This window comes from Cnephaeus nilssonii (genome assembly GCF_951640355.1).
Source record: "Cnephaeus nilssonii genome assembly, chromosome: 23".
In the NCBI taxonomy this organism is placed as follows: domain Eukaryota; kingdom Metazoa; phylum Chordata; class Mammalia; order Chiroptera; family Vespertilionidae; genus Cnephaeus; species Cnephaeus nilssonii.
The window spans coordinates 13,416,349-13,443,977 of record NC_137094.1 but is presented as its reverse complement, the minus strand read 5'-3'; the positions used below and the strand labels follow the sequence as shown (position 1 = coordinate 13,443,977).

General features: G+C 49.6%; 2 protein-coding genes and 1 pseudogene across 3 annotated transcripts in view; 1 reads left to right on the top strand and 2 right to left on the bottom strand.

Moving 5' to 3' along the window:
• Positions 1-833: 833 nt before the first annotated feature.
• LOC307094721 (U2 small nuclear ribonucleoprotein B''-like) lies at positions 834-12,835 on the bottom strand (annotated as a pseudogene). The gene is made up of 3 exons: positions 12,749-12,835; positions 12,328-12,418; positions 834-1,593 (listed from the first exon to the last, which is right to left on the bottom strand). The product of its transcript is annotated as a U2 small nuclear ribonucleoprotein B''-like (transcript).
• A 2,145-nt stretch (positions 12,836-14,980) lies between these two features.
• On the bottom strand, positions 14,981-24,355 carry DEGS1 (delta 4-desaturase, sphingolipid 1). The gene is made up of 3 exons (XM_079763585.1): positions 24,153-24,355; positions 18,185-18,927; positions 14,981-15,467 (listed from the first exon to the last, which is right to left on the bottom strand). Exons 1-3 carry the CDS (start codon positions 24,232-24,234, stop codon positions 15,321-15,323), a joined length of 972 nt encoding a protein of 323 aa, XP_079619711.1. The 5' UTR covers positions 24,235-24,355; the 3' UTR covers positions 14,981-15,320.
• A 2,937-nt stretch (positions 24,356-27,292) lies between these two features.
• TP53BP2 (tumor protein p53 binding protein 2) overlaps positions 27,293-27,629 on the top strand; it is a 107,932-nt gene continuing 107,595 nt past the window's right edge. The window contains exon 1 of the mRNA XM_079763696.1: positions 27,293-27,341. The gene's annotated coding sequence lies outside the window, so the exon portion shown is untranslated. The remainder of the gene's footprint in view (positions 27,342-27,629) is intronic.

The following is a 27,629-nucleotide window of genomic DNA, read 5'->3' as shown; positions in this document are numbered from 1 at the left end:
TGCAGAGGAGGCAACACCCACCAAAAGAAAAAGCAAATGTGGGTCGTGTCCTAGAGATAGGTGACCACGGATGGAGGGAGAATGAAAACGCGCTGGGATGTTTCCTTAGCGTGTTGGCGGGGCCGTCTGGCTGCTCGGGCAGGCAGTTCTTACCCTTGAGAGGAGGAGGGAGACACTGGGCAACGTTTGTTCCGAAGAACTGTTTCTGGGGCGTGGCGGGAAAAGGTGCACGTTATCTTACAGCCGAGGACATTCCATCAGTTCCCCTGCCGGTAACCAGTCATTTATTATTTAGAAATGTTTCTGACATCCGTCCCTTCCATTGTTCCAGCCGACACTGACCTAGTTGGAGCTGTCACCGCCTTTCATAAGGTGTACGCGGCCTCCTAGCTCATCTGTTCCCAGCTCTTGCCCACGAAAACACTCGGCTTCACATCCTTCAACAGCCTGAACTCATTAGTCCAGTTCCACATGGACTTTAAGTCTGACATCAACCCTCCTTTGGCACCTGTCCCGCCCCCTTCCCCCAACTGGATTTATTGCCGTTGCCATGAAACCCCACATTCTTCAGCCTTTTCTCACAGTGTTCCCACTACCAGGAGTGCCGCCTCCCCCAACACAGGGCCCACTTCTGGCTTGAAATGCCACTATATATATATTTTACTGATTTCAGAGAGGAAGGGAGAGGGAGAGAGAGAGAAACATCAATGATGACAATCATTGATCAGCTGCCTCCTGCACGCCCCACACTGGGGATTGAGCCCGCAACCCGGGCATGTGCCCTTGACTGGAATCGAACCTGGGACCCGTCAGTCTGCAGGCCAACGCTCGATCTACTGAGCCACGCCGGGGGTGATCTTCACGGCACAGGACAGTGTGATCTTAAATCCTTGTAAAGCATCCCTGGCAGCTCCAGCCTGTCCGTTTTCAAATTCAACAAGTGCAATATCCTGCCTCCCAGGTACCAAAGGCACTTTCTTGAAACCAGGGAACTGGTTAAACAGCACGGATAGCATCACCTCACTATTAAGGAATAACGTCGAGTTTGGAGGGTAACCTGGGACCTGAGGGTCTGGAGTTGCATTTCCAGGGTGTTCGCTGAACGTGGTGCTCGCTGGTCGGGCTTCGTATTAGCAGTCTTTGCTGCCTGTTCCAGTTTGGGCTTTTTTTTCTTTTCTTTGTCAGCAAAGGTCTTACACGTTTTAGATGCTATATCAGAATCTGGTTTTCAATATTGCATTCGCATCGGTTTCCCCTACAATGGAAATCCGTGTAACTGTCTCAAGGCATGCGTGGATGAGCCCAGTTTAGTATTTAGATACCAAACATGGCAAAGGCTTGCTCCCTCGTCCTCGTGGTCTTTAAAGCCACTATATCTACCACATGGCCAAACAGAAAATAGGGCATCCAGGGATTGCTTCGATTCTTTTTAAGTTTTGCCATTCATATTGTCGATATAAATCGTATGGTTTGGTCTGATAGCCAACTTTTGGGTTAAACTGTTCAGATAGCCCGAGGCCAGTATGGGGTCCCATAAGAACCAAACATTGGGGAGATTTAATGGAGATTTGATGTTGTTTCCACCCCAGCTATCTACCAAAATGGGACGACGTCATGGCTCCCTGAAGAGGAACCAGCAAAGCTTTGGAGGTGGGGCTTTGGAGGTGGGGCTGGTACTGAGTGACTTCGGGAGCCCTTTCAGCAATACTGAGAATGCTCGAAGGAACGCGTTTCTAAGAACGTGGCCTACACGAGCATTCTCTAGAACAAACGCTTTAAGAGGAGATTATACATATTTATTACAACAGGAATTCTAATTACCTTCTTCTTTTGCACAGACAGGAAAACCCGCTCTCCCACGCTGCTGACCGGCTAGCTGTGAGCCGGTAAGTGGACAAGGGGTTCTTCTTCTCACACTCCAGGAAGTCCCACTGGCTTGAACTTCCTGGAATCAATATTACGGAAGGACGCGTTTCGCAATAACTGAAAGCTGTGGAAGTGGAGAGATACTGGGTGAGGGCAGTGCTGCTTGCTTGCAGCATGTAAGGAAACCTGTTTTGTAAGGAAAACGCCCTGCCTGAGAAGGGGGTCAAAGCTGATTGATTCTGCAGACACTGTGAGCACCTGCTTCATGTGGGCTTTTTTCCAGTTGTCCTTCTTGTTCTCCGCGCTCTAAGAAACTGGATGTGGACGGAATGTTCAGAATCTCTCTTCCTTTTTGGGATTGTAGTTTGTAGGCCAGCATAGATTCGTTTATTAGAAAAGAACTTATTGCCCTAACCGGTTTGGCTCAGTGGATAGAGCGTCGGCCTGTGGATGGAAGGGTCCCAGGTTCGATTCTGGTCAAGGGCATGTACCTCGTTTGCGGGCACATACCCAGGAGGGAGTGCGCAGGAGGCAGCTGATCGATGTTTCTCTCTCATTGATGTTTCTAACTCTCGCTCCCTCTCCCTTCCTCTCTGTAAAAAAAAATCAATAAAATATATATATATTTTTTTTAAAATGAACTTACTGCCTGGCCAGAGTGGCTCAGTTGGTTGAGCATCACCCTGCAGTGGCCGGTTCGATTCTCAGTCAGGGCACATGCCCGGCTTGCAGGTTTGATCCCCGGTTGGGGCACATACGGAAAGCAGTCAATCGATGTTTCTCTTTCTCTCTCTCTCTCTCCCCGCCACCCCCCCCCCCCTTCTTTCTCAGCATGTCCTCAGGTGAGAATTAAACAAACAAAAACAAAAAATGAACTTACCTGTGCCCACTTTAACTTTACACCCTGCATGGCACAGGTTTGCAGCATCTGTGCTTCAGCACAGAATGTCAGGCTTTGTCGTTATTCCCTGGTGGCATGGGATGGGGAAGAAGAGGAAGGTGACCTTATTAACATGATCTTATTAATATATCAACTGGCCATACAGAATCTTCATTTTATATTTGAGGAAACTGAGGCTCAGAGAGGTTAAGCAGCTTGTCCTTGGTCACACAGCCAAGTGGCATCTGGGAGCTCAAACTAAGACTGAAGGTAAGTCTCCTGCTGCCCTCTTAATTAGTGTTTTTATTTGTGATAAAAGACTTGACATAAGATCTATCCTCTTAGCTAATTTCTAACTACCACTGACCCTTGAACAACACGGGTTTGAACCGCACAGCTCCACTTATACATGGGTTTGTTCAATCAATACTGCAAATACTCTTCCTTCTGATTTTCTTAACATTTGCTCTTCTCTAGCTTACTTTCCCGTAAGAATACAGTATGTAGAAGTGGTGTGTGTGTGTGTGTGTGTGTGTGTGTGTTTGGATGAGCGGAGGAAAAGAGAAAATGTCCCCATTTAAAAAAAAAAAGCCGAAACCGGTTTGGCTCAGTGGATAGAGCGTCGGCCTGCGGACCGAAAGGTCCCAGGTTCGATTCCGGTCAAGGGCATGTACATTGGTTGTGGGCACATCCCTGGTAGGGGTGTGCAGGAGGCAGCTGGTCGATGTCTCTCTCATCGATGTTTCTAGCTCTCTGTCCCTCTCCCTTCCTCTCTGTAAAAAATCAATAAAATATATTTTTTTAAAAAAAGAATACAGTATGTAATACATATAACAAATGTGTAAATAGACCGTTTATGTTATTGGTAAGGCTTTCGGTCAACAGTAGGCGATTAGTAGTTACGTTTTCAGAGAGTCAGAAGTTGTATGTGGATTTTCAGCTACGCAGGGGATCGGTGCCCCCTACCCGCCTCGTTGCTCAAGGTCACAGTCTTGGTGACGACAGGCTTTGTACCTTTGACCAGTACCTCCCTTTTCTGTTTCTATTATGATTCTTCTACTTCACATAGACATTCTATACTCCTGCCTGTATTTCTGACATATTTCAGGATAAAAACATTTTTAGAGTTGAGGGTTCCTTTTGGGGAAAACAACTTTCTACTGAAATAATGGGCTGAGGTAGGAGTAATTAGGCTGTAAATCATGGAGATAAATTTCTGTGACGGCGGAAAGCCTCAGTCAAGCACAGAGCAGAAGCCAGAGCTGTGACTGTGAGCTTTGGCCTCCTGCCATCCTGACTCCTGGGAAGGGAGCCCGCCCCGGGAAGGTGTGTAGTCACATCGGTGCCCAAGATGAAATCTGTTGAGAGCTGTTTCAGATAAAGAACAAACAAATCAACGCCGTTTGTCTCCACAGCCTTCCTCCCTCCTTTTTTTGTTGTTAATCCTCAGCCAAGGATATTCTTCCATTGATTTTTAGAGAGACTGGAAGGGAGGGGAAGAGACAGAGAAACACTGATGTGAGGGAGACACATGGATTGGTTGTCTCCTGTGCTCGCCCAGACCAGGGCCCGGGCTGGGGCAGAGCCTGCAGCCAAGGTACTGCCCTTGACCGGAATTGAACCCAGGATCCTTTAGAGTTTAGACCTTAGGGCCGACGCTCTATCCACTGAGCCAAACTGGCTAGGGATCCTTCTTTTTCTTCCCCTGCAGCCGAGTCTAATCAGCTGGCAGTTTGGTGAGTTCACACATTAAAGTTAAAATTTACTCCATTGGAACCTTGCAGGGTCTCCCCCCCCCCCCCCCCCCCAATCTGCTCCTGCATTTTTTTACCTGCTTCTTCTGAGCTAGAGAGAGGCAGTTTGAAGTCGAAAGGCAGTACTTTGGCCTAGGCAAGGACATCTGTGTGATTAGCAGCAAAGGGGATGAGGGACAAATACCAGGAGCCCTTCTTACCACTGCTTACCATTAGCATGTAATGCAGCTGATGGGAAAGGGAAAACCTGGAATTACTTTAGGTCTTAAACCTTGAAGGATTCTACTTGGGGCCTGTAACAGGTTCAGATGGTAGATTAAAATCAAGCCAAGTTTATGGTAGATGAGGCTAATGGTTTTGGGTTTTTTTTTGTATTTTTTTCATTGATTTCAGAGAGGAAGGGAGAGAGATAGAGAGATAGAAACATCAATGCTGAGAGAGAATCATTGATGGGCTACCTTCTGCAAAACCCCCACTGGGGAGAGGGGGAGGGAGATCCAGCTTACAACCTGGGCATGTGCCCTTGGCTGGCATCGAACCGGGGACCCTTTAGTCCGCAGGCTGATGCTCTATCCACCGCCAAACCGGCCAGGGCAAGGCTAATGATTTTTTCATTGGCACTAGGGCACAATAGATATGGTAATTTGCAGTCCACTTGTAACTTGACATTACAGCCTGAAGGGCAGTAATGTAAGTGGGAGGAGGGAGTTCAGTATTCCCGTCAGCAAATATTTATCGACTGGCAACTGTCAGCCAGCTCAGTGCTTGTTGCTAGGAGTACAGCTCTGAGCCCAACCCCTCGGGCCTTTGCTGGGGCTCGGCGGGAAGGACACAGAGTCCATGAATCCACGAACATACATGCTCATGTAGACACACATGTCAGCCTGCAAGTGGTGAGTGCTGTGCGGAGGAAGTGGGGTGAGGGCTTAGAGGGCCGCTTGTGTGGGTCTGTGGGTCAGGTTATTTCCATGGACTGGTCAGGAGGGAAGTGAGAGTGACCCCTGCGGGGCGACTTCCGCGCGTTCTACAAGGTCAGGGTGTAGGGTAACGTGCACGTGGCTGCCCTCCTCCAGCGGCTCCTTACTCTGACCCACGTGGGCTACATGCCTTCAATGCCCATCAGTCCAAGGAGGAAAACAGGGACATTTACTCCCAAGTTTGCCACTGCCCCTGAACGTTCTACAGAGCCTTCATCAGAACCACATGAAAAATAATGGCACCTGCCCGGGCGAGGTGGCTCCATTGGAGTGACATCCCGGACTCCAAAAGGACTGGGTTTGATCCCAGTCAGGGCGCACACGGGAGGCAACTGATCGATGCTTCTCTCCCACATCCAGTTCCTCTATATCCCTTCCTCTCTCTCTAACCGCCCCCCCCCCCCCCCCCCGCCAAAGAAAAACAATAAAAACTTATCCCCAGCCTGGCTGGCATGGCTCAGTGGTTGAGCATCGAACTATGAACCTGGAGGTCACGGTTCGATTCCCGGTCAGGACACATGCCTGGGTGGCAGGCTTGATCCCCAGTGTGGGGCGTGCAGGAGGCAGCCGATCAATGATTCTCATCATTGATGTTTCTATCTCTCCCTCTCCTTTCCTCTCTGAAATAAATAAAAATATATTTACACACACACACACACACACACACACACACACACACACACTCGGGTGAGGATAAAAGAAAAAATACTGACACCTGGTCAGCCTCTTCCTGGTTGACGGCAGCTCCCTCACACATGTTCCAGCCTCGTCACAGGCCAGGTGGGTGGTCTTACAAGGACACATCTGTCCTCCTCACTGTATGGGAAGGCCCTCCAGGCAGGGCGTCCCTGCATTGCGCCTGTCACAGCTCCACCTGTGGGAGGGGTGCCCCAGAACCTCTGCGGGGGTGGGGTCGGGTGTGCAGAGCAGTCCGCGTGTCTGCAGCCCGGAGGCTGAGGCCATCACCACAGGCCATTCCCAGTGTCTGTGTGCGGAGCCACCTGCCTTCGCACGTTTTAATTCATTCGATTGCACAACAGCCCTGGGGAGGGAGGTGAGACTATTAGCCTCTATTTTCAGATGAAGAAAGTGGCCACAGAGCGTGGGAGGAAATTGCCCTGCTGCAAGAGAGGGGCAGGGTCGGGCAAGTCTCAGCCACTGAAAACCCTTCTTTAAGGAAACAAAGAACAGTGATGAGAAGTTTAAAGGTCTAGGGTTGAACACGCCAAGCGTAGTCACCGGGCAGAAACCAGGTGGCTCGTGAAAGGAGAGAGGACGCCCGTGCTGGCTGTGGGTCGCACAGGAAGGGCAGCGCGGTGTTTTAATACCCTTGTGCAGAGTTCTGCTCAGTGTGCTGTTCTGTGGCTGAAGGAATTCATAGAAATTCATAGGGAGGAAGTGGTCACCCACAATCCCACTTTTAAAAGACGACCGTGGCCGAAACCGGTGTGGCTCAGTGGATAGAGCGTCGGCCTGCGGACTGAAAGGTCCCGGGTTCGATTCCGGTCAAGGGCATGTATCTTGGTTGCGGGCACATCCCCAGTAGGAGGTGTGCAGGAGGCAGCTGATCGATGTTTCTAACTCTCTATCTCTCTCCCTTTCTCTCTGTAAAAAATCAATAAAATATATATAAAAAAAAATAAAATAAAAAAAATAAAATAAAATATATTTTTAAAAAATAAAAATAAATAAATAAAAGACCACCATGTTGTCCTGGCCGGGGGTTTCAGTGGCGAGGGCGTCGGCTCGCAGACAGAAGGGTCTCGTGTTTGATTTCCGGTCAAGGACATGGACCTCGGTTGCAGGCTTGATCCCAGGACCCAGTGGGGAGGCAACCAATTGATGTGTCTCTCTCACATCGATGTTTCTCTCTCTCTCTCTCTCTCTCTCTCTCTCTCTCTCTCTCTCTCTCTCTCTCCCCCACTTCCCCACCTCTACTCTGTCTAAAAAAAAATCAATGGAAAAAATATCCTCCAATAAGGATTAAAAAGAAAAAGAAAAGACCATCACTAAACATTTCCCAACATTTGCCTCTTAGGCCTTCCCCTGCTCAGATGGATTGAGGTGGTTTTTGTCCCTGAAGCTTATGTTGGGGTCCTCTTGTAGAGCAAGACCACATAGGACAACAGGAAAACAGGATGTATCAGTTTCCCAGGCTCCATGGCAACGATGACAAACTGGGTGGTTTTCACAGTTACCTCACATCTACGTTCGGGGGGTCAGCAGGGCTGGTTCCTCCCCGGGAGCCGGGAGCAAGGGCCTGGGAGGGACGATCAGAGAGCAGAACACAGGCCCGGAGATCGTGTGTGTGTGTGTGTGTGTGTGTGTGTGTGTGTGTGTGTGTGTGTGTGCTGACACGCACGTATGCGAGTCGTGTGGGAGGCCAGGCCCTGGGGAGAGGAGATGAGAGGCCCCTCCCCCTCCTCCTCCCTCTGTCACGCTCCCAACGCCGACCTCTGCCCCTCTACCACCTGGCGCGTCCACACACACGTTCACAGGAAGCTGAGTTTTGGAAACCCTGTTTCACGTGGCCATTCCAGTCCTGCAACAGTGTCTTGTCTATTCAGACCAGGTGCCTAGAGCACCACACCAGCCCAGCACAGCCACCCTGAGTGCAGATGCGTAAGGACCAGGATCAGCTTTTTTTTAAATATATTTTTATTGATTTCAGAGAGGGAGAGAGAGATAAGCATCCATGATGAGAGAGAATCATGGATCGGCTGCCTCCTGCACCGCCCACACTGGGGATCGAGCCTGCAACCCGGGCATGTGCCCTGACCGGGAATCAAACTGTGACCTCCTAGTTCATAGGTTGACAGTCAACCACTGATACCGCTTGGTGGTGGCCAGTAATGGGAGCACAAAGGACTGCCGGGCCTCAGGCCTGGCGCAGGGGCTATGGCGCTGGCAGGGGGGGTGAGGCCTGGGAGACAGGGTGAGCTGCGAGGGGCAGGGCTCGGGGAGCTGGGAGTGGCCCTGGCCTCGGGCAGGCGGGTGTGGCTCTCTGACTCACCTGCCTCGGCGTCCCCAGGGCGAGCAGCCTCCTGTGGAATGTGTGCTGTGCGCATTGCCATGCAAAGTTAAGTGTTTTGCTGACTTCAACAAAACAATCGAGTCATAAAGTCCTAGACACAGAGAGCGGTGGCCAGGGGTGGGAAGGAAGGAGAAGTGCGTCTGGACTTTCAGTTTTGAGGTCCTGGAGATGGGTTGTACAACGTGGATGTGGTTAACGCTACCGAAATGCACGATGGCAAATTTTATGTTGTGTATCTTACCACCATTTAAAAAAAATTTTCCAAAAAAACGCAGACAACCGTTTGGGCAGCGAGCACACCCTGCTATGGTTTGGCACCATTGGGACGTATCCTTCAGCTTTGTGACGCATCCTTTGTCCAATGATCAATCCCAACACCTTGATGTTCCCAGTGGCCGTGGTCACCGTGGCCACCCACACCCAGGCAGCGACAGGGCCTGTCCTGGGACTGAGAAGTGATCCGTGGCTCCAGGCCCACAGGCACTAACATCCTGTGTCTCTGCCCGGTTGCCGCTCTGAGATGTCTGGAGGTGATGCGACTTCCTCCAATGGGGGATCCCTTCCCAGCACCCCCTCACAGGCCGTGCTCCGTCCTGGGCCTGGCCGCTGGGTTCACAGTCGCCCAGAGGAGGAGGGAGCAAACTGGGCCCCCGCCGTGTCTGCTCTTCCCACAACGGCCGTTGGATGATCCAAACTGGGCTTTGCAGAGTTGGGAAGCCATAGGCTTCTGAGCCAGCTCCTTCTTCTTTCTTTTTAAATATATTTTTACTGATTTCAAAAAGGAAGGCCGAAACCTGTTTGGCTCAGTGGACAGAGCGTCGGCCTGCGGACTGAAGGGTCCCAGGTTCAATTCCGGTCAAGGGCACATACCTTGGTTGCGGCCCCATCCCCAGTTGGGGTTGTGCAAGAGGCAGCTGATCGATGTTTCTCTATCATCCCTCTCTCTTCCTCTCTGTAAAAAATCAATAAAATATATTTTTTAAAAAAAAGGAAGGGAGAAAGAGAGAGAGAGAAACATCAATGAGGAGAGAGAATCATGGATCGGCTGCCTCCTACACATCCCCCACTGAGGATGGAGCCTGCAACCAGGGCATGTGCCCCGACCGGGAATCGAACTGTGACCTCCTGGTTCAGAGGTCAACGCTCAACCACGGAGCCATGCCGGCCGAACCGCGCCAGCTCTTTAAAATGCTGGGTGATAAATGTGAGCTCCAGGCTGCAGGGCAGCGTTTGCCTTCCCGTGCAGCACTTCGCGGGCCCTTTCCCCGTGGAAACAGCGTGAGGAGGTTCCTGGCTGCACTTGCCCCAACCTCCACTCCCATCCTGCTGGGAGCCAGCGCCAGGCTTGCTGCCCACGGGTCTGGAAGAGAGAGCCTGGGTGGGTATTCTCTTCAAAAAATGCCACGTGTTGGACGAATGAGGAAGGGGGCTCTGAATTCCAGAGAAATGTCCTTTGTAAATCCTTTTTAAGGAACGACTGAGAACTGAGACCCGGAGTTGGAGTTTTGCCTGTGACTTCGACAGGTTAGTCTTTCCTGTTTGAGTCTTGGCTGCAACGTAAGGATGATCCCCAGGTGAGGACACCGCACATGGAGAGACTAGCCCCTGCCGGGCCCCAGGGAGGAGCCCTCAGTGTGTCCAGGTTAGTTAGTATTCTCTGGGAATGAGCAGGTCCATCTGTATACATCGTTCTTTAGTCCCAGCAGATCACTTGGCTTCCTTTAAAAAATATATATATGTTTTTGTTTTAAATATATTTTTATTGATTTCAGAGAGAGAGAGAGAGAGAGAGAGAGAAAGAAACATCAATGATGAGAGAGAATCATTGATTGGCTGGCTCCTGCACGCCCCCACTGGGGATCAAGCCTGAAACCCGGGCATGTGCCCTGGGCTGGAATCGAACTGTGACTTCCTGGTTCATAGGTCAGCGCTCAATCACAGAGCCACACCGGCCGGGTCCTTTGGCTTCTTAAGATACCTGTGATGTAGGTTCAGGTTCTTCCTATCCCCTGGCTTACGTTATTAGTTCTCTCGGCAAACTTGTCCAGAGCCAGGGCCACCCTCGGGGCAGCCAGGTCCGAACAGGTCTGGAGCGATGGCACTGTTTTCTCTGGAAACGCAGCCAGGAGCCTGAGCGGGGTGCTGAGACAGCGCTTTGCCTCCCCAGCTCTGTCTCTGGGATGTTCCCTGGGTTGCGGGGAGATGCTGGGGAGTGGACGGGGCCCAGCCCTCCCCACGGAAGGACACCCTCCCAGTCGCCGTCCTCTGGCCCAACGCCCTCATTTCCCCACGAACAGCAGGTTCCTCGGGGGAGGTAGCTGAAGGAGCTGTCACCGTGTGGGGCCAGGGCTGGGGCTCAGGAGGGAGCTCGTGAAAGCCTCGTTCCGGTTCTGCCGCTCCGCAGACATGAAGCTGGCCCACCCCAGCCAGTTACCTAACTTTACTCTCGGGTTCCTCCTCCTCTGAATGAGGCGACCATTCCCTGCTTTACCTTGTGGGCTTTCCAAGGAGCTCACGATGCTAGATTGGGACATGGCAGTCCTCTCCCCGGTACATGTTCACACTGGTCTCTGAGGCGGTACCGAAGGGGTCAGCGGGGGGACGAGCGTGCGGGAGGCCCCGGGCCCACCTGGGGAAGTGGCCACGTGGAGGCCGAGAGCGCAGGGGTGCCTGGCATCGCATAGAGCTGGGGGCATCCCCTAACAGGAGGGGGTTAGGAACCAACTCAGGTCCCAAGGACTAAGGAAGATTTGAGATTTGACTTGAGCCCCGGCCTGTGCCTCTGGGGAAACAGCTACTTCAAACTGCTGCTGGCCGGGAAGGGCTGGGCTGAGGCCCAGAGAATCGAGTGCTCTTACAGGGAAAAAACTCTTTAGTTCATTGAGCTGGTCATCCAGGTGTAACTGTTGGCGATTTCTCCTGCTTTTACTCGTCTGCTTATTGTTGAGAAGGGATCAGGGAGGAAGAAACTGCTTTTATACAACTGAGGGCGGAAGGGTTTGAACTAGAATCTGGAGTCGTCGTTTCAACTCTGAGAGGCGTCAAAGTGGGGTGCAGTGGGGTGAGCCACCCAGTTATTTGTGAGGGTGGTGGGCCCCCGTTTGGCCTGGCGGGCAGTCCCGTGGAAAGCAGAGGTGGAAGGAAGCGCGCCCGGGGCTCTGTAGGTGACCCCGCTCTGGGAGGGAGGGAGACAGCGTGACTTAGACGTGCTCGCAGGGCTAAGCATGAAGCGGACTGCGCAGGCGCTGACCACAGCTCGGGGGCTGGCGCCTGCTGTCAGCGGGGAAGCGGCATCTGCTCAAACAGTGGAAAGGTGACAGGGCGCTTGTATTGGAGACACCACCAGGAAGGACTCGCCTTCTGGCATGTTCCTGGCCCAGCCGGGAGGCACAGCAGGTGTCCAGGTGTTTGGTTAGAATTAAGATGGGAGATTGCTGTTGAGGTTGGGAAGGGAACCAGACTCTCCCTTGTGCCAAACAAAACAAAACAAAACAAGCACTTCAGCTACTAAATGGGAGGGAATGTGAGGCTTAAACCAAAATAACTGGCCAATAATAGGCCCTTTCTCTTTTGTCTCCCCCTACCCCGGCCCCCATCGATTAGAGAGAGTGGAAGGGAAGGAGGGAGGGGAAGAGAAACATTGATGTAAGGGAGACACATGGATTGGTTGCCTCCTGAACATGCCCCGGCCAGGGCCAGGAATCGAACCTGCAACCCTTTGGTCCGCGCCACTCCCCCCCCCCCCCCCCGGCGATGCTCTAACCACTGAACACACTGGCCAGGGCCCCTTTCCCTTTTTGACAAGTGAGAGGTTACTCTGGGTCTTACTGGACCCTTCCTGTGGGCCTTCGCTGGCGACCTGAGGGAGGGCGATGGTGGCGGCCTCCTCGGACCAGCCGTCGCTGACCTACAAGGAGTAGAATCCAATGTGGCTGGCGAGTCAATGCCCGGGCCTTCCCGGCAGAGCTGCCCTCTGCCTCTTCCCCTAGGGTTACAGATCCAGGATGGGTACCCAGGAACCCGGCCTCCGCTTGGCTCCATAGAAAGCTCCTTGTATCTCTTAGGCTTCTGCCCTTAGAAGAAAATTCTAGGAGTATGCCCCCGCTCCAAGGAGGGGTACTGTCTCTTCATACTAGTATTCCCCTCTGCAGCCTGGTTAGAGAACCCCTAGGGTACTGTCCTCAACCCCTTGCTCCAGGCCACGTGCCAACGCACACGTGCCCAGGACAGCAGCTACCTTCGCCTCCTGAGCCGCCTGCCAGTTCAGATGCAACTTGGCAAAGTCCAAGCTGTCCTTTCTCAGCTGACTCTCGCCTTTCGTCATGTGACTCTACCTTGTCATTAATTTTCCACCCAAAAAGCACCTGCAGCGTGACCTGACCTACATATCCCTGTCGTCAGATCCTGCTCCTTGTCCCCATCGGGCTGTCCCTGGTGTCACCACACCCCTTCAGCCTCCCTTGCCAGGTGCCTCCCCACTCACCCTCGCCCTGTCTCAGAGCCGAACATTCCAAGAGGCTGTTAGTGCTCTTGTGTTTCAAAGGGGATTTTTTTTCCCAGGCCTTCCCGGCCTAAGTCATCCGACTCTCCTTACTGCATTCCAATGACAGGCTTCGCGGAGGCTTTCCCAACGAGACAAGGAACGATGCATCACCTTCTTCGGGCAGACCTCCCAGGGCAGCCGGGCAATAGAATCCAGGCTCCCACAGCCGTTCAGTCCCTGGTAGTGTGTGCCCTCAGGCTGATTTCTGCAAAACGCCTCCTTTCTTCAGGGGGGCTGTCTCCCCCACAGGGCCAGTGTGGGTTAAAGTGACAATGTGCACGTACACCCGGTCAAGGAGGGCAGCTGTGTGCCCCCCCCCCCCCCAGCTCCAGCCACATGGAGACTCTCCAGTCTTAGGCGTTGGTTCTTTATTACTGAACTCCGATCCCACGCATATCCCCGCGCCAGAACATCAGCTCCTACATTTGGGACCACGTTTTGTCTTTGTATCCTCACTGCCTAAAGCGATGCCTGGCCAAGTGCCTGTAGAATGAATGAATGAATGAATGAATGAATGCATTTTGGCTCTGGATTTAAACATTGTTTCACATGAGAATTTCAGGTTGGCCCTTTCCTCCGCTTCTGCTAAGGTACCAAGGCCACGTTGGGGCGAGGCCCTCACTTCATCTGGTGTGCTCCATGAGCTGCAGCTGCCCGCCCATCACTCGTCCTCACCCACTCCATAGCCTGTCTCATCTTGTATGATGATGTGACAGGCACGCCGTGGGAGATAAGATCAGTACCCTCATTAAAGCAGCAGCGCCAAGGTCCTGGCCAACTTCCAGAGCCTTGTCTGCATCTGCATCCGGGGATGGTGGCCCTGCCCTAGGCGGGAGGTCCTGCCCCTCGGCCACTGCTGCCCCAGCTGAGGGGAGAGTGGAACAAAGAAAGAAGAGGCTGAAGAGGCTGATGATGTCGTGGGCTTTTTTAAGTATATTTTTATTGATTTCAGAGAGGAAGGGAGAGGGAGAGAGAGAAACATCAATGATGAGAGAGAATCATGGATCGGCTGCCTCCTGCACGCCCCCCTACTGCAGGATCGAGCCCACCAGCCGGGCAGCTGGAGCCACTGGCTAGTCCTATAGGCAGGGGGCCTGGAGGGCTTGGGGAGAACACAGTCCCTTTCACATCTAGCACCGAATAAGCCACAGGGATGCCTCAGGTACTTTCCCCAACTGGCGCCGTGTGTCTCAATTGGCAAGTTGGTTCTGTAAAGCTGGCTCTATTATCACTTTAAACTTTAAAGCAATGGTTTTTAAAGCAGATAGTTCTAAGACACGGGGATGTTTCCGGAGCAGGAGGATCAGAAGGGAAAGCGGAGTCCTTTGGGGGGAAAATGAAGTAGGTCTGCAGTCCTGCGCACGAGGCTCTGGCCCCTCAGCTGGGGAAACCCAACACATCTGGCTAATGATAAAAACTGGAATTTTATAATAGCTCCTATGAAGGATGCCTGAGGGTTGGTGTTGCGTACAAATTATAGACTATTGATTTTCTGATCCCATGTCTTATTTGCAAATGGTTCACGTATGACACTAAATTGAAGTGACACGCTTCAGGTCAGCAGGGTTGACAGCCTCCCAGCCATGACACTGGCCACTTGAGACCAACTATCTCCCATCAGCCTCAGCCAGTTTCCACGGCAGTGACAGGACACCGACAGTGAGCTGCGTCTCACCTGAGAGTCAGTGCGCCTGAAAAGGGAAGTGGCATGTCGGAGACGAGGTTCATTAAGGACTTTGTTGATAGGCTGTGCAGGCTCAGCAGTGTCTAATTTAGGTTCCACACACACTGTGAACATTGAAAACGAGACATTCAGCTCGCAGTGGAAGGTATTCCCAGGACTTTCGTTTTTCCTGGCGAAATTTTAAAGGAAGCTCACCAGCACCCTGATGAGCCTCGTCATACAAAGACAGTCAAGTACAAAAATGTGATAAATACTATTTATTGTGACTAATTGCTCAGGCTATTAGCTGTTATAATAAAGTGACGATTCCTAGTGAAAATAATAGAGAAGTAGCTTTGTAAAAGCTCTTTATGATCTGCTTATAAAATGTCACAGGCCATCCTCAACAACAACAAGACACGAACACGTTTCCTGCGCGGAAAGCCGAACACTGCACGGACAGGCTGTCTGCTGAGAGCCAGGTTAGCTTCTTGATACCAGGCGGGCCACACTGTGAAACTGTATGCGGGCAGCTGACCGCTGAATTCCACCTGTGGGCCGCGGGGAGGCTTCAGAGAGGAATTCCGTTGGCTGTGGCCACGGTCAGTCCAGGTCCACCTTGCCTTTCTGATGCCGCTTCATTCTCGAATAGGGACTGATTGTATCATCCATCACGAAGTCATAGAGGACTTTGATCCAGGAGTTGTAGTGGGGCAGGTTGTCGTAGTACTCGGCAGCTATCTTCCTCACCTGGGAGGGAGAAAACACAGCAGGGTGAGTGATGGGGGCTCCCGAGGCCTCCTGAAGATGACAGACGTGTGACAGACACCGAGAAACCATGTGACCTTTCTCCCCGCAACCTCTCCGATCAATGAAGCAGCTTCATGAACTCTAAGCAGTTTCAACAGTAAAACAGGCTTGACCCTGGGCTGACTGACGTTTGCCTATCAAGTCCTGAGGGACTACGTATTTGGTTTATTTGTCAAGTTTGGCCCCTGGAATCTTTACCAACAGATTACTTGTTGTTTTTCAAGCACATGCGCATGGATTGTAGGATACAAAGGTAACACGTGACCCTGCCATCAGGGAGCCTGCCAATAGGAGTCAATTACTGTGGCATGCCCATTAGATGGGCACCTATCCAGCGTGCGGTTCGGCCAGCCCGAGGTGAGAATGTCTTTTGAAAGTGACCACTGCCAGGGTGACAGGAAGCACACCGGTTCCATGGCTTCATCAAAAGGTACAAAACTCTCCTGGTAACTCCCAAAGGGGAACAACACAGCAGAAGCCAAGGTGGTGAACAGACAGCAGGAAAAAGACGGTTCGCGTTTAAATTACTCCTTCAGTTCGGGAAATGTAACAGTCTTTTCTGGTTGTGGAGAACCAGATGAACGTACCACTCTGAAGGAACAATTAAGTCAGAGCTTCCCACAGGGTATTCTCAGCCAGTCAGTCAGAGGAAACAGAGTGACTGATACCTCTGGACACAGCCCTTCAGCATTCCCAAAGTTCTCCCATGAATAAGGATATCTGCAGACCACACACATAGCTAAACCTGGATCCTAATCCAGCTGGACTTAGGCCAGAGCCAGCGGTAAGCAATGTATCCTAACAGCTAGAATACCATCTTTCCAAAAGAGTAGAAAACCAGAACAAGGCCATCCTTGGTGTACACGCCTTGGTGTACACGCCTTGAGAGAAAAAGCAGGAGGGGGACTAGAGAAGTCTAAGGACGTCTGTGAGTTTAGCTAAGGAGTACGGAGACAACGTGAGATACAGGGGAAATGAGACATCCATGGCCATGGCCTTAAAGTCAATACTTGAACTGAACTAAGTTTTCAGTCCGGGAAAGAAAGTAACAAGTAAAAGTATGTGGCTTATGTTGGAAAAGGTTCTCTTGTTCAAAGGGCAACCAGCTTTCTCCATAACCTTTTACAAAGTAAGTAAAATGTGCTTGCCCACTCGGGGAAGAGGCGAAGGCCACACGCCAATGCAGCCAGCACGTGCGCAATGACCACAGAGCGTCACGTTACACCGGGTTCAAAGTTGCTTCCAGACAGCCGTGTGGTGTGTTTCCCCATTTTATTGTGATTTACTACAGAAAAGCTGATGGGCCCTAGCCAGTCTGGCTCAGTGGATAGTGTCGGCCCACAGACTGAAGGGTCCCGGGTTCGATTCCGGTCAAGGGCATGTACCTCGGTTGCAGGCTTGATCCCGGGCCCAGATTGGGGCGTGGGGGGGAGGGCAACTAATCAATGTCTCTCACATTGATGTTTTTCTCTCTCTGTCTCTCCCCCTCCCTCCCACTCTGTCTATAAATTGATGGGAAAAATATCCTTGGGTGAGGATTAACAGAAAAGCTGATGGAATAGTAAAACAAACAGCCATATGCTCTTCACCCATTCACACTATGTCACAGTCACTCTCTCTATATATATATAACATACACCACATACTTTGCTTTCTTTGCTGAACCTTTGAAAGTAAGTTACAGACATTCAACTTACCCCTCATATTGCACCCTTACATAATCAACATGTATTTCCTGAGGACAGGGACATTTTCCCACAAAATCATGGTACCATTTCATTCCCCAGGAATTTAACATCAATACATGACCTATTACACAGTCCAGATTCAGAATTTCCCCACTGACCCAATGTCCTTTCTAGATTTTTCTTTCCTCAATTGGGAATCCAATCAAATGTTACATATTTAAACAGCCAACAATGAAAAACTTTATAAGGAAATCTATAAAATTTGATTGGGAGGCAGTAATAGCATAAAATATCTGGCTTATATCGATTTAAAAAAATCAAGAAAAACTATTATTACATTTCATACGTATGTACTTCTTTCTTTTTTTTAGATTTATGGAAACAGTTTTTATAACAACTGTAAAGACTCCCCATTTTGAGGATGGAAAGTCTAAGAGAATTTACCAGAAAGACACCTGAAGTTAGGAAGGTGGCCCTTGGGAGGGGATGAAAAGGTAAGGGTCCAAGTTTCTTTCATTTACTCCACAAACGATACACTAAAAGTCTACTGTGATCGAAACAGATGGCCCTGCCTTGGGAGTCAGCAGTTCAGGAAAGTGAGTCCATCTATTCTGCACATCAATTATGCGGGAATCTGTCTTCCACAACAAACCAACACGTAGGTCTTAGTTAGCCTCTGCAGGTGAGCCGTGATGAAGGTCCTGTGAACTGTGCTTCCGGTACAGAGGGGTCTCCCTTCCCATTTCTGAATTACTTTGCAGGTAGCAGACTGTGCGATCCCCCAGCACTTCTCAACCCTAAGTGTTCCCACTGGGCTCCGGATCCCGGAGTGTGAACTCTGCAATCAGGCTGGCAGACTGAGAAGCTCACTGTGAAACATACTAGATCCCTTTTAAAACAAGCAAGTTGAGACTAATTTTGATCACACAGCCATCAGAAATTAGTATATGTGTGATATCCCTTACTTACCAGTGGGAGGTTTTTTCCGGGAATGTTGGGGAAGTCGTGGTGTTCATTATGGTAACCCACATTGAAGGTAAGTAAATTCAGAGGCCCATAGTACGAGTAAGTTTCATGTCCCTTTAAGAACATGTAATGTTCAGCTATAAAATGTCCAGAGATCGGATGCAAACCTAGACCAAGTAAGGAGGCTGCCAACATGTAGACTAAAGATTTAACTCCCAAAACGTAGTAAACGATCACGTCAAATGTGAGCTGGACCACAGTATTGATGATTTCCAGGTAAGTGATTGGCTTGGGATTGATGAACAGAGGTCGGAAAGCATAGAAGAGAGGCTGAAGAATAACCCAGATGAACTTCCTGAAAGTGGTACAGAAGAACCAGCCTTCAAAATCGGTGGGAATATCCACGTCGATGCCATCGGCTCCGAGGTAGCGGTGATGATCCATGTGGTACCGCTTAAAGGAAATGGAATATGGCACACCGATAGGAAGATTGGCAAACATCCCAAACCAGCGGTTCCACATGGCTTTGTAGTGGCCAAAGGCACTATTGTGGGAAACTTCGTGAATGGCCAGAGTCATTGAATGGTTAATGCAGCTGCCAAAGGCATATGCCCAAAATATGACCCATTTCCAGTCCAAGTCCTTCACTAAGTAAAGTGCAGCCAACTGTGTGAGAACCATCATAATGACAATCCATATCAAGTTGCGATCAGGCTTCATCAAGGATTTTATCTCTGGATACTTAGCTGTAAAGAAAAAACAAAAATTAGGAACTTAGAAAAGCATAGTTCTACAATAATAATTAAATCAACAATTAAAGTAGCACACTAATCTCCCCCCCCCCCCCCAATCATTACATGCCCTATTAGAGACTTGATCTCCTCAGGAAGGAGTAGATTCTAAGAGGAAGGTTACTAAATACCATGTCACAACAAATTGAGAATTTATGTAGGAAAATTAGCCTCAAAACGTAGACTCTCCACGTTAACAAAAAGACAGTCACAGAGGAGTAAAGATTTCATGTTGTCCAATTACCTCTTCACCCCTAACAATTCTTTGTACAGTGAACGTGTAAGGTTTACTAAGTTAAAGCCATAGCCTGACAAATCTAGTCTGTGTGTCTGGCAATATATTACATACGTAGGAAAGTGTTCCTAACAGCAGAGGCAGATTCTTCTCTGGCTCCCACCAGCCAGGGAGAAGGAATGTCTCTGGTTTTACATGTGTTGCCCGGTGTGTTGGGCCCAGGAAGGCAAAAGTTCCAAAGGAGCTCTTTCTTGGGGTAAGTCATTCAGTGTTCTTCATCGGCTGCTTACTGCACGCCCCCTACTGGGGATCCAGCCTGAAACCCAGGCATGTGCCCTGACTGGGAATCGAACCGTGACCCCCTGGTTCACAGGTCAGCACTCAACCATTGAGCCACACTGGCCGGGCAGAATGTTCTTGAAAATATAAAGAAGGGGAAAGAGTAACTTCATCCTCTTTTCTTTAAATGTGAAATGAAGAATACAATAAAAGCTTAAAATGCAAGATGTATGTTTTCATTTAAGTCTAGTTTTATATAAAGAAGTAAGGGTAGTATTAGTTCAAGTGTTAGTTAACTCGTCCTTTCTCTCCTCTCCCCTTTTCTGTCTCCAGTCTCTCTCCTCTGATCTTTGTTGGTAGTAGTTCATTTTAGCCAATGTTAAGAATTTTGTAGGCAATAGACACCCAAGAGAGTAATCCTACAAGCCTAAAAGTGAATTAGTCTAAAACGAATTTTCCTGGTGTAAATGAAGAGTTTAAATAAGCCATTCATTAAAATATAAGCACTTTTGGAGCAATTCTCCCACAGTAGAATAACAACTTCAGTTAACTGATGGATAAGTAACAACTCTTTTGTATTAAGATGTGTTATTTCTGTTTAGACAGAGCTCCAGCATTTTTACCTTATATAAAACAATCAAAATGACACAGCTAACAAAGGATAGAAAACAATACACATTTCATAGGCACTCTAAAATCCTGAAACTTATATGCACAGTTTTCTCAGACAGACAAATCAACTTGCTCCAAGTAGTTCTGTACCAAATTTTTGCAAAGTGTAATAGTACATAAAAATCAATACTACAAGGGTGCCAATGTAAGTAAATGAGGAAAGAACATTCTTTTCAACGAAATAATAAAGTTGGACTCTCCCTTATACCAATTAACCCAAAGCGGAACATGGGTCTAAATGCAAGAAAACTATAAAACTCATAAGAAAACAGAAGTAGTAAGTTATATAAATGCCAAACCACTGTGCTGTACATTTGAAACTAATATAATATTGAATGTCAACTTTAAATGAAAATTTTTTTAAAAAGAAAAAAAGTAAATCTTAATATTCTTTATTTCTTGGATACTACATCAAAAACGTAAGTAAGGACAAAAGAAAAAAAATGGATAAACTGGACTGCATCAAAAACTTTTATGTTGCCAACGATACTATCAGTAAAGTAAAAGACAACCCACAGAACAGGAAGAAATGTTTGCAAATCATATATCTTGTAAGTATTTAGACGACCTAAAGGCCTCTTAAAACTCTTACAGCTACTGACCCAATTAAAAATGGACAAAGAATCTGAACGGTTTTCCAAAGCAGATATACAAATGGCCAATAAGCCCAAGAAAGATACTCGGCATTTATTAGTCATTAGAAAAATGCAAATTGAAACCAAAACGAGATACCACTTCAAACCCACTAGAATGGCTGTAATACCGAAGACAGGCAGTAACAAGGATGTGGGGAAATTGAACCCGCACACACGGCTGGTAACCATATACAATGCTGCCAGTTTCGAAAACAGTTTGGCAGTTCCTCAAAATGTTAAACATCAAGTTACCAAGGACCCAGCAATTCCACTCTTAAAAGAGAAATGAAACGGGTTATGTGAATGTTCACAGCAGCATTGGTCATAACAGTCAAAGGGTGAAGACAACCCAAAAGCCTACCAAACGATGAATGGATAAGTGACTGTGGTATAGCCATACCAGTGAATACTCTACGACCCCAAGAAGGAATGGAGTGCCCATACATGCTACAACATTAGGCCAAGCAAAGAAGTCCATGACAAAAAGACCAGGATTGTATGACTTCACTTACAAGAAATGTCCCGAACAGGCAAATCTAGAGACAGAGAAAGTAGATCAGTGGTTGCTGAGTACTGAGAGTTGAAAGTGGGGCCAAGAACTGAAGGAGTGGAGGGTTTCCTTTGGGGGTGACAACAAAGTCCTAAAAATTGAAATAGTTACGTAACTCTGAATACACTAAACAACACTGAACTGTGCACTTGAATGGGTGACTTAAAGTTGGTGAATTAGATCTTAAAGCTGTTAAAAAATACTATTTCCCTGTGAAGTATAACCGTCAAAGGAGCATTTCTTGTGGCTTATTATTTGATCTACAAGTAAGGTCTAATCCCAAGCCCTCATTAATTTCACATAGATGCCTTTTTCTAAAACTCATTTATTTATTGTTGACAGTATACAGATGTCTCCCATCTTCTCCCTTCTTGCCCCCCCCCCCCAACTCCACCCCACCTCGGTCCTCTTATTTATGTATATGCACATATGTTCTTTAGTTTATCTCTTCCTGTCCCCTCCCCCTCAGCACCCCTGTCCCCTCTGAGGTCTGTTATTCCATTCCCTGCATCCATACCTCTGGCCCTATTTTGTTCATTAGTTTCTTTTGTTCTTTAGATTCCACTTACAAGTGAAGTCACAGATGCCTTTTAATATTACTTTTAATATAACTCTAAATGTAAATTTAGTGTTGTTGGTTGTTAAACAACATATTTATGCTTCCTCATGCTTCCCTCCCCCCAAAACCTGACAAATTTCAGAAATATCTCTTATCATTTACGTTTAAGATAAACAAATCTCCAGATTCTTATCTTTCCTGATACTCCACCCCCGAAATGGAACACGGAGCAGTATTTACACCTGCTGGGGAGATAATCATATTTTCATTGAGCAATACATAGTCTTTTATCTTTCCAAGTGAACTGGTTCAGTGATAATGTGTGGGGAAAAAGGCTCAGTGTTGAGATAAGCATCAATAAGCACTTTTTTACTTCACTGATTTTCTGAATATTAAGTAGCTAAGATCCATATTCAGGAGTTGATTTTCCCCAGGTGGATACCTGATTATTCTTAGGCAATGTGTTGATAAGGCATATCTCTTATGTGTGACTTGCAAAATACACCCTGTAATTAAAAAGAACGCATCCAAGCCCTGGCCCAGTGGCTCAACTGCTTGGAGCATCACCCCATACACCAAAAGGTTTCAGGTTCCATCCCCAGTGGGGGCATATACGGGAAGCAACTGATGGATGTTTCAAAACATTGATGTTTTCCCTCTTCCTTTCTCTCCAAATAAAAGCATATCCTCTGTGAGGATTAAAAATAAATAAATAAACAAAAAGAAAGCATCCAAGAAACTCTCTTAAGAGTCTACCTTTGTTTCGGCTGGTGTTGCTCAGTGGTTAGATCGTCGGCCCAGGAACCCAGGGTTCTGGGTTGATTGTGGTTAAGGGCACGTACCTGAGTTGTTGCAGGTTCCCTGCCCCAGGAGGCAACCAATTGATGTGGGTCTCTCTCATTGATGTTTCTCTCTCCCTCTCCTCCCTTCCCTTCCATTCTCTCTAAAATCATGGAAAATATACCCTCCAGTGAGGATGAACAACAAAAAGTCTACCTTTAATAGCGACTGTAAAGGTTCAAGCTCCCAATTTACTAATTCAATTTTTAAAAATTAATTTCAAAAGGATCCACTAACTCCTTTCTGTAAAAACATGACATTCCTAACTTTGGATTCCCCCAGCAAATATCAGGGGCTTGCTGTTTGATTTCAAATGGATGCTGAGAAGACACACTAGGAAAATACAATGTACGAGAAAGAATTCCTCTAATTCAAATGACCACCCATTCGTTTCCTGATTTTTGGAGTAACAGCAAGGACGTTAGAGGCATCCGCTTTGGAGGCCATCTAACCCAGAACAGAACCCCCCTCTAACATTTACTCCCTCTTTGCTCGCCTTCAAAAGAGCGATCACTGACCTTTACTGGGAGGATTAAGTTGGGTAACGTTTGTAAAAGAGTCAACCCAATGCCTAGCACATGGTTAAGAGGAACTAACTGAGAGAGAAGCGAATTCTCTGGATAATTCAGAAGCTCCAAGGAGCTGAGCGCCCGCACCTCTAGAGCGACAACTAGGCCTCGCCAGCGGGTGCAGAGGCCTGAATCGGCGCCCAGGGGACCCGCCGGCGGATCCTGGCACGTCCTCCGTGGTTCAGTCTCTAGGTGCCCAGAGCCCGGACGGATGGAAAATAACAATCTGCCCGTGTGTCGCAGGCCAGTTGTGAGATCAATGAGACCACGAGCGTGAGCGCACGGGACGCGGGCCCCATCCGGGAAGCCCCAGGGGTCACTCCGGTCGGGTCCCGGCCCCTCCCCGGGGACAGGGCGGCGGCGCCCTCGCCCGATCGCCGGTGCGTGGACCCCCGAAGCTCCCGGACCGCGCCCTGCCCCGCACGCCTTCGCGGTCCGCCGCGCCCCGGCCCCGGGGGGGAGGGGAAGAGGAAGCAAGGGCGCCCACCGGGGCACGGGGGTCTCCAAAGGGGAGGATGCCCCCCCCCCCAAGGGCGATCTGGCCGGGGGACCGGCTCCCCACACCCTCGCGCCAGCCGGATGCCTGCGCCTCCCCGAGGAAGGGCCGGCGCGGCGGGCGCGCGGGCACCGCCCCCTCCCCCCTCCGCCGGGCCGAGCCCGGAGCGCCGGCCAGAGGCCTCGAGGGCCTTTCCGGGGCGGCCGGGCGGCGGTGGGACGCGGAGGGGGCCGGCTCGTAACGGGCCTGGGGCGCCCACGGGCGTGCAGGGCCCGCGCTGGGAGAGCGCGCCCCGGCGGCGGGAGGCCGCGCACGCACATAACGGGGCGCGGGCCCGGACCTCACCCAGGATCTCCCGGCGCCGGTCGGCGTGGGGCTGGTCGGTGTAGACCCACTCGAAGTCTTCCCGCGCAACGCGGTTCCCCATGGCGGCGGCGGCGGCGGCTCGCGACCGGCTCCCGACTGTCGCTCCCGCTCCCGGATCCTCCGAGGCGGCGGCGGCGGCGGCCCGGCTGGAGTGGGCGGGCGGCGGGCGGCGCGGCGGAGCTGAGGGAGAACAGGGCGGAGTCCCTAGGCCCCGCCCCCGAGCCCCTAGGCCCCGCCCCGAGCCCCTAGGCCCCGCCCCGAGCCCCTAGGCCCCGCCCCGAGCCCCTAGGCCCCGCCCCCGACGGCCCAGGCCCCGCCCCTGCCGGCCGGCGAGGAACGTGACCCGCGTGCGCGGCGCTCGTGGGCCCTCGCGCGGGGCCGGGCGCCGCCGCTCGGGGACGCGGGGTTCTGAGGGCGGGGACGCGTCCGACCGGCGGGAAGCCGTGCCTGCGGTCCCGCCGCCCCCGGCCCGCCCCGCCCCGCCCCGCCCCGCCCGGAGAAAGTGGGGAGAGGAAGGAAACGTCGCCACCCCCAGCGCCGCTCTAGCGCTTCCGAGAAGGCCGGTCACGGGACCCGGGGCGCCGGTAAGGGCCGCGCGCCAAGTCCCGGTGTGGGAAGCGAGTGCTCCCCGCAGCCCTGGGCTGCCTCCCGGGCAAGAGGCCGCAGGAAACCGCGCGCGTGGGGCCCGCACGTGAGAGAACCGGGACCGAGCGTTACCGGAACGGTTCTGGTGCGACCCTTCCTCTCGCCGGAGGACTGTCCCGCCTCCCACAGCCTCTCCCTGAGGGACAGTTCTGGTTTCAACATTAGTTACTTCTCTCTTAGAAAAGAGACTTTGACTGAAGTTACAAAAAGGAAGATAACCAGACATGGTGTGACTCATAATGAAAGAACACGCGCACACACACATGCACACACACACACGCGCGCATGTACACACACACGCATGTACACACACATACATACACACGCACACATCTGATCAAGCCCCGGATCCAGCTGCTAACGTGTAGGAAACAGGACAGGGGATCATGTTAAACTAACCACAGGGATGCTGTCAGCAAGATCCTGACTGTGGGGACCTCTATAGGTTCTTTTTTTAAAATATATATTTTATTGATTTTCCACAGAGAGGAAGGGAGAGGGAGAGAGAGAAAAACATCGATGAGAGAGCAACATCGATCAGCTGCCTCCTGCACACCTCCCACTGGGGATGTGCCCGCAACCAAGGTACATGCCCTTGACCGGAATCGAACCTGGGACCCTTCAGTCCGCAGGCTGAACCGGTCAGGGCCTCTACAGGTTCTTTAATAAATAAAATGCCAGGCGGGCGGGGGCGGGGGGATAAAAGAGGGGGGACCTATATATGAAAAGGGACTTAAACGACCTACCAACCAATTGCAATGTACTGACCTTATTGTGATCAAATGGTCCAAGTTTTTAACAAAATCGACAGGAGATCATTTAATTGCTTGGGTACTTGGCAATATTAAGAAGTTGTTCATTTCTTTAGTGTGATAATAGTATTAATGGTCCTAGTTGTTGTTTTTAAGTCTATAATGTAGCAGTTCATACCCGGGGCATAAACCTCAGTAAACTAAAAACAAACCAATAAATGATGGCACAGCCATCCCTCAGTATCCTGAGTGATTGAATACTGTATACTCAAGCCCCATATATAAAATGGTGTAGTATTTGCATATAACCTACATGATCCTCCTGTATACTTCAACTCATCTCCAGATTACTTAACATACCTAATCCAATGCTATGTAAATAGTTGTTACACTGTATTGTTTAAGGAATAATCACCAGAGAAAATGTACACGTTCAGTCAGTAAAAAGTATTAAAATACTTATTTTTCAAGTGTTTTTAATCCTTGATTGGTTGAATCCGAGGGAGTAGAACCTGTGGGTACGGAGGTCTGACTCTACATACAATTAACCATACAATGTTGTACTATACCACCAGTCAAAAGAATGAGGAAGTTCTTTACGTGTCAATATGAATTAACCTCCAAGATGTACTATTAAATGCAAAACACCAGGTTTGGGAGTGTGTGTGTGTATAACACACATATATGTTTCCTTGCATATGCACGAAATATGTTTAGAAAGACACCCCAAAATGATTACATTGTAGGAGAGTAAGTAGGAGTCTAAGGGCAAAGGTTGGGAGGGAATGTTGTTTTATGTTTTTATTTTTAAATTGCTTTTTTAAAGTATTTTTTTTTTGATTTCAGGGAGGAAGGGAGAGGAAGATAGAAACATCAATGAGGAGCGAGAATCATGGATCAGCTGCCTCCTGCATGCCCCCCACTGGGGATCGAGCCCACAACCTGGGCACATGCCCATGACTGGAATCGAACCTGGGACCCTTTAATCTGCAGGCCGGCACTCTATCCATTGAGCAACACCAGCCAGGGCGGAAGGGAATGTTTATTTTTACACCTCCCTCTTCTTTATCTTTTACATTTGAATGGAATGTGGATTTTGACATTCTAAAGGGAAGGAAAAGGATTTGGCTCCAGCATTCTTGTGTGGATTGACCAATATTTTGATGACACAGGCATATTTAGTTAGGAATTTAAAAAGTTCTGCCTGGCCAGCACGGCCCAGCGATTGTGCCTCCACCTATGAAGCAGGAGGTCACCATTTGATTCCAGGTCAGGGCACATGCCCGGGTTGCAGGCTTGATCCCCAGTGGGGGCATGCAGGAGGCAGCCGATCCATGATTCTCTCTCATCATGGATGTTGTCTCTCTCTCTCTCTCCCTTCCTCTCTGAAATCAATAAAAATCCTTTTAAAAAAGTCCTTAATGTGCCTTAACCGGTTTGGCTCAGTAGATAGAGCGTCAGCCTGCGGACTCAAGGGTCCCAGGTTCGATTCTGGTCAAGGGCATGTACCTTGGTTGCAGGCACATCCCCAGTGCGGAGTGTGCAGGATGCAGCTGATCGATGTTTCTCTCTCATCGAAGTTTCTAACTCTCTATCCCTTTCCCTTCCTCTCTGTAAAAAAATCAATAAAATATATATATATATTAAAAGTCTTTAATGTGTTATCTAGCTTTCACACCTTTTCCTTATTCTTGCCAGGTGATTTGTGTCGTTGGGCCATCATACCAGTTATTCCAGAAAGATGCTATCCAGTCTGCTGTGAAAAGCTAAGGTGAGTCCCAGTAGTTCCTGATGCCAACAGGAAATTGCAAGTGAGGTAAGCAGATCATACTTGAGCAATCAAGGTGTCCTTCCATTACTTTATTTTGTTTGAAAGTAATAACATTGGTAAGGTTTCCTAGCAACGTGAATGTATTACGTAGGCTATGGAACTGAAGATTCCACCCTGATCTACCTTCCGCAGACCCGGGAGGCTGCCGCAGCCTTCCTCTTCCTGCTTCTGTGATGTCTGGGTGACTAGAGTGAAGAGGTGGTGCTGGGGTAACTGGTCCCACTTCTG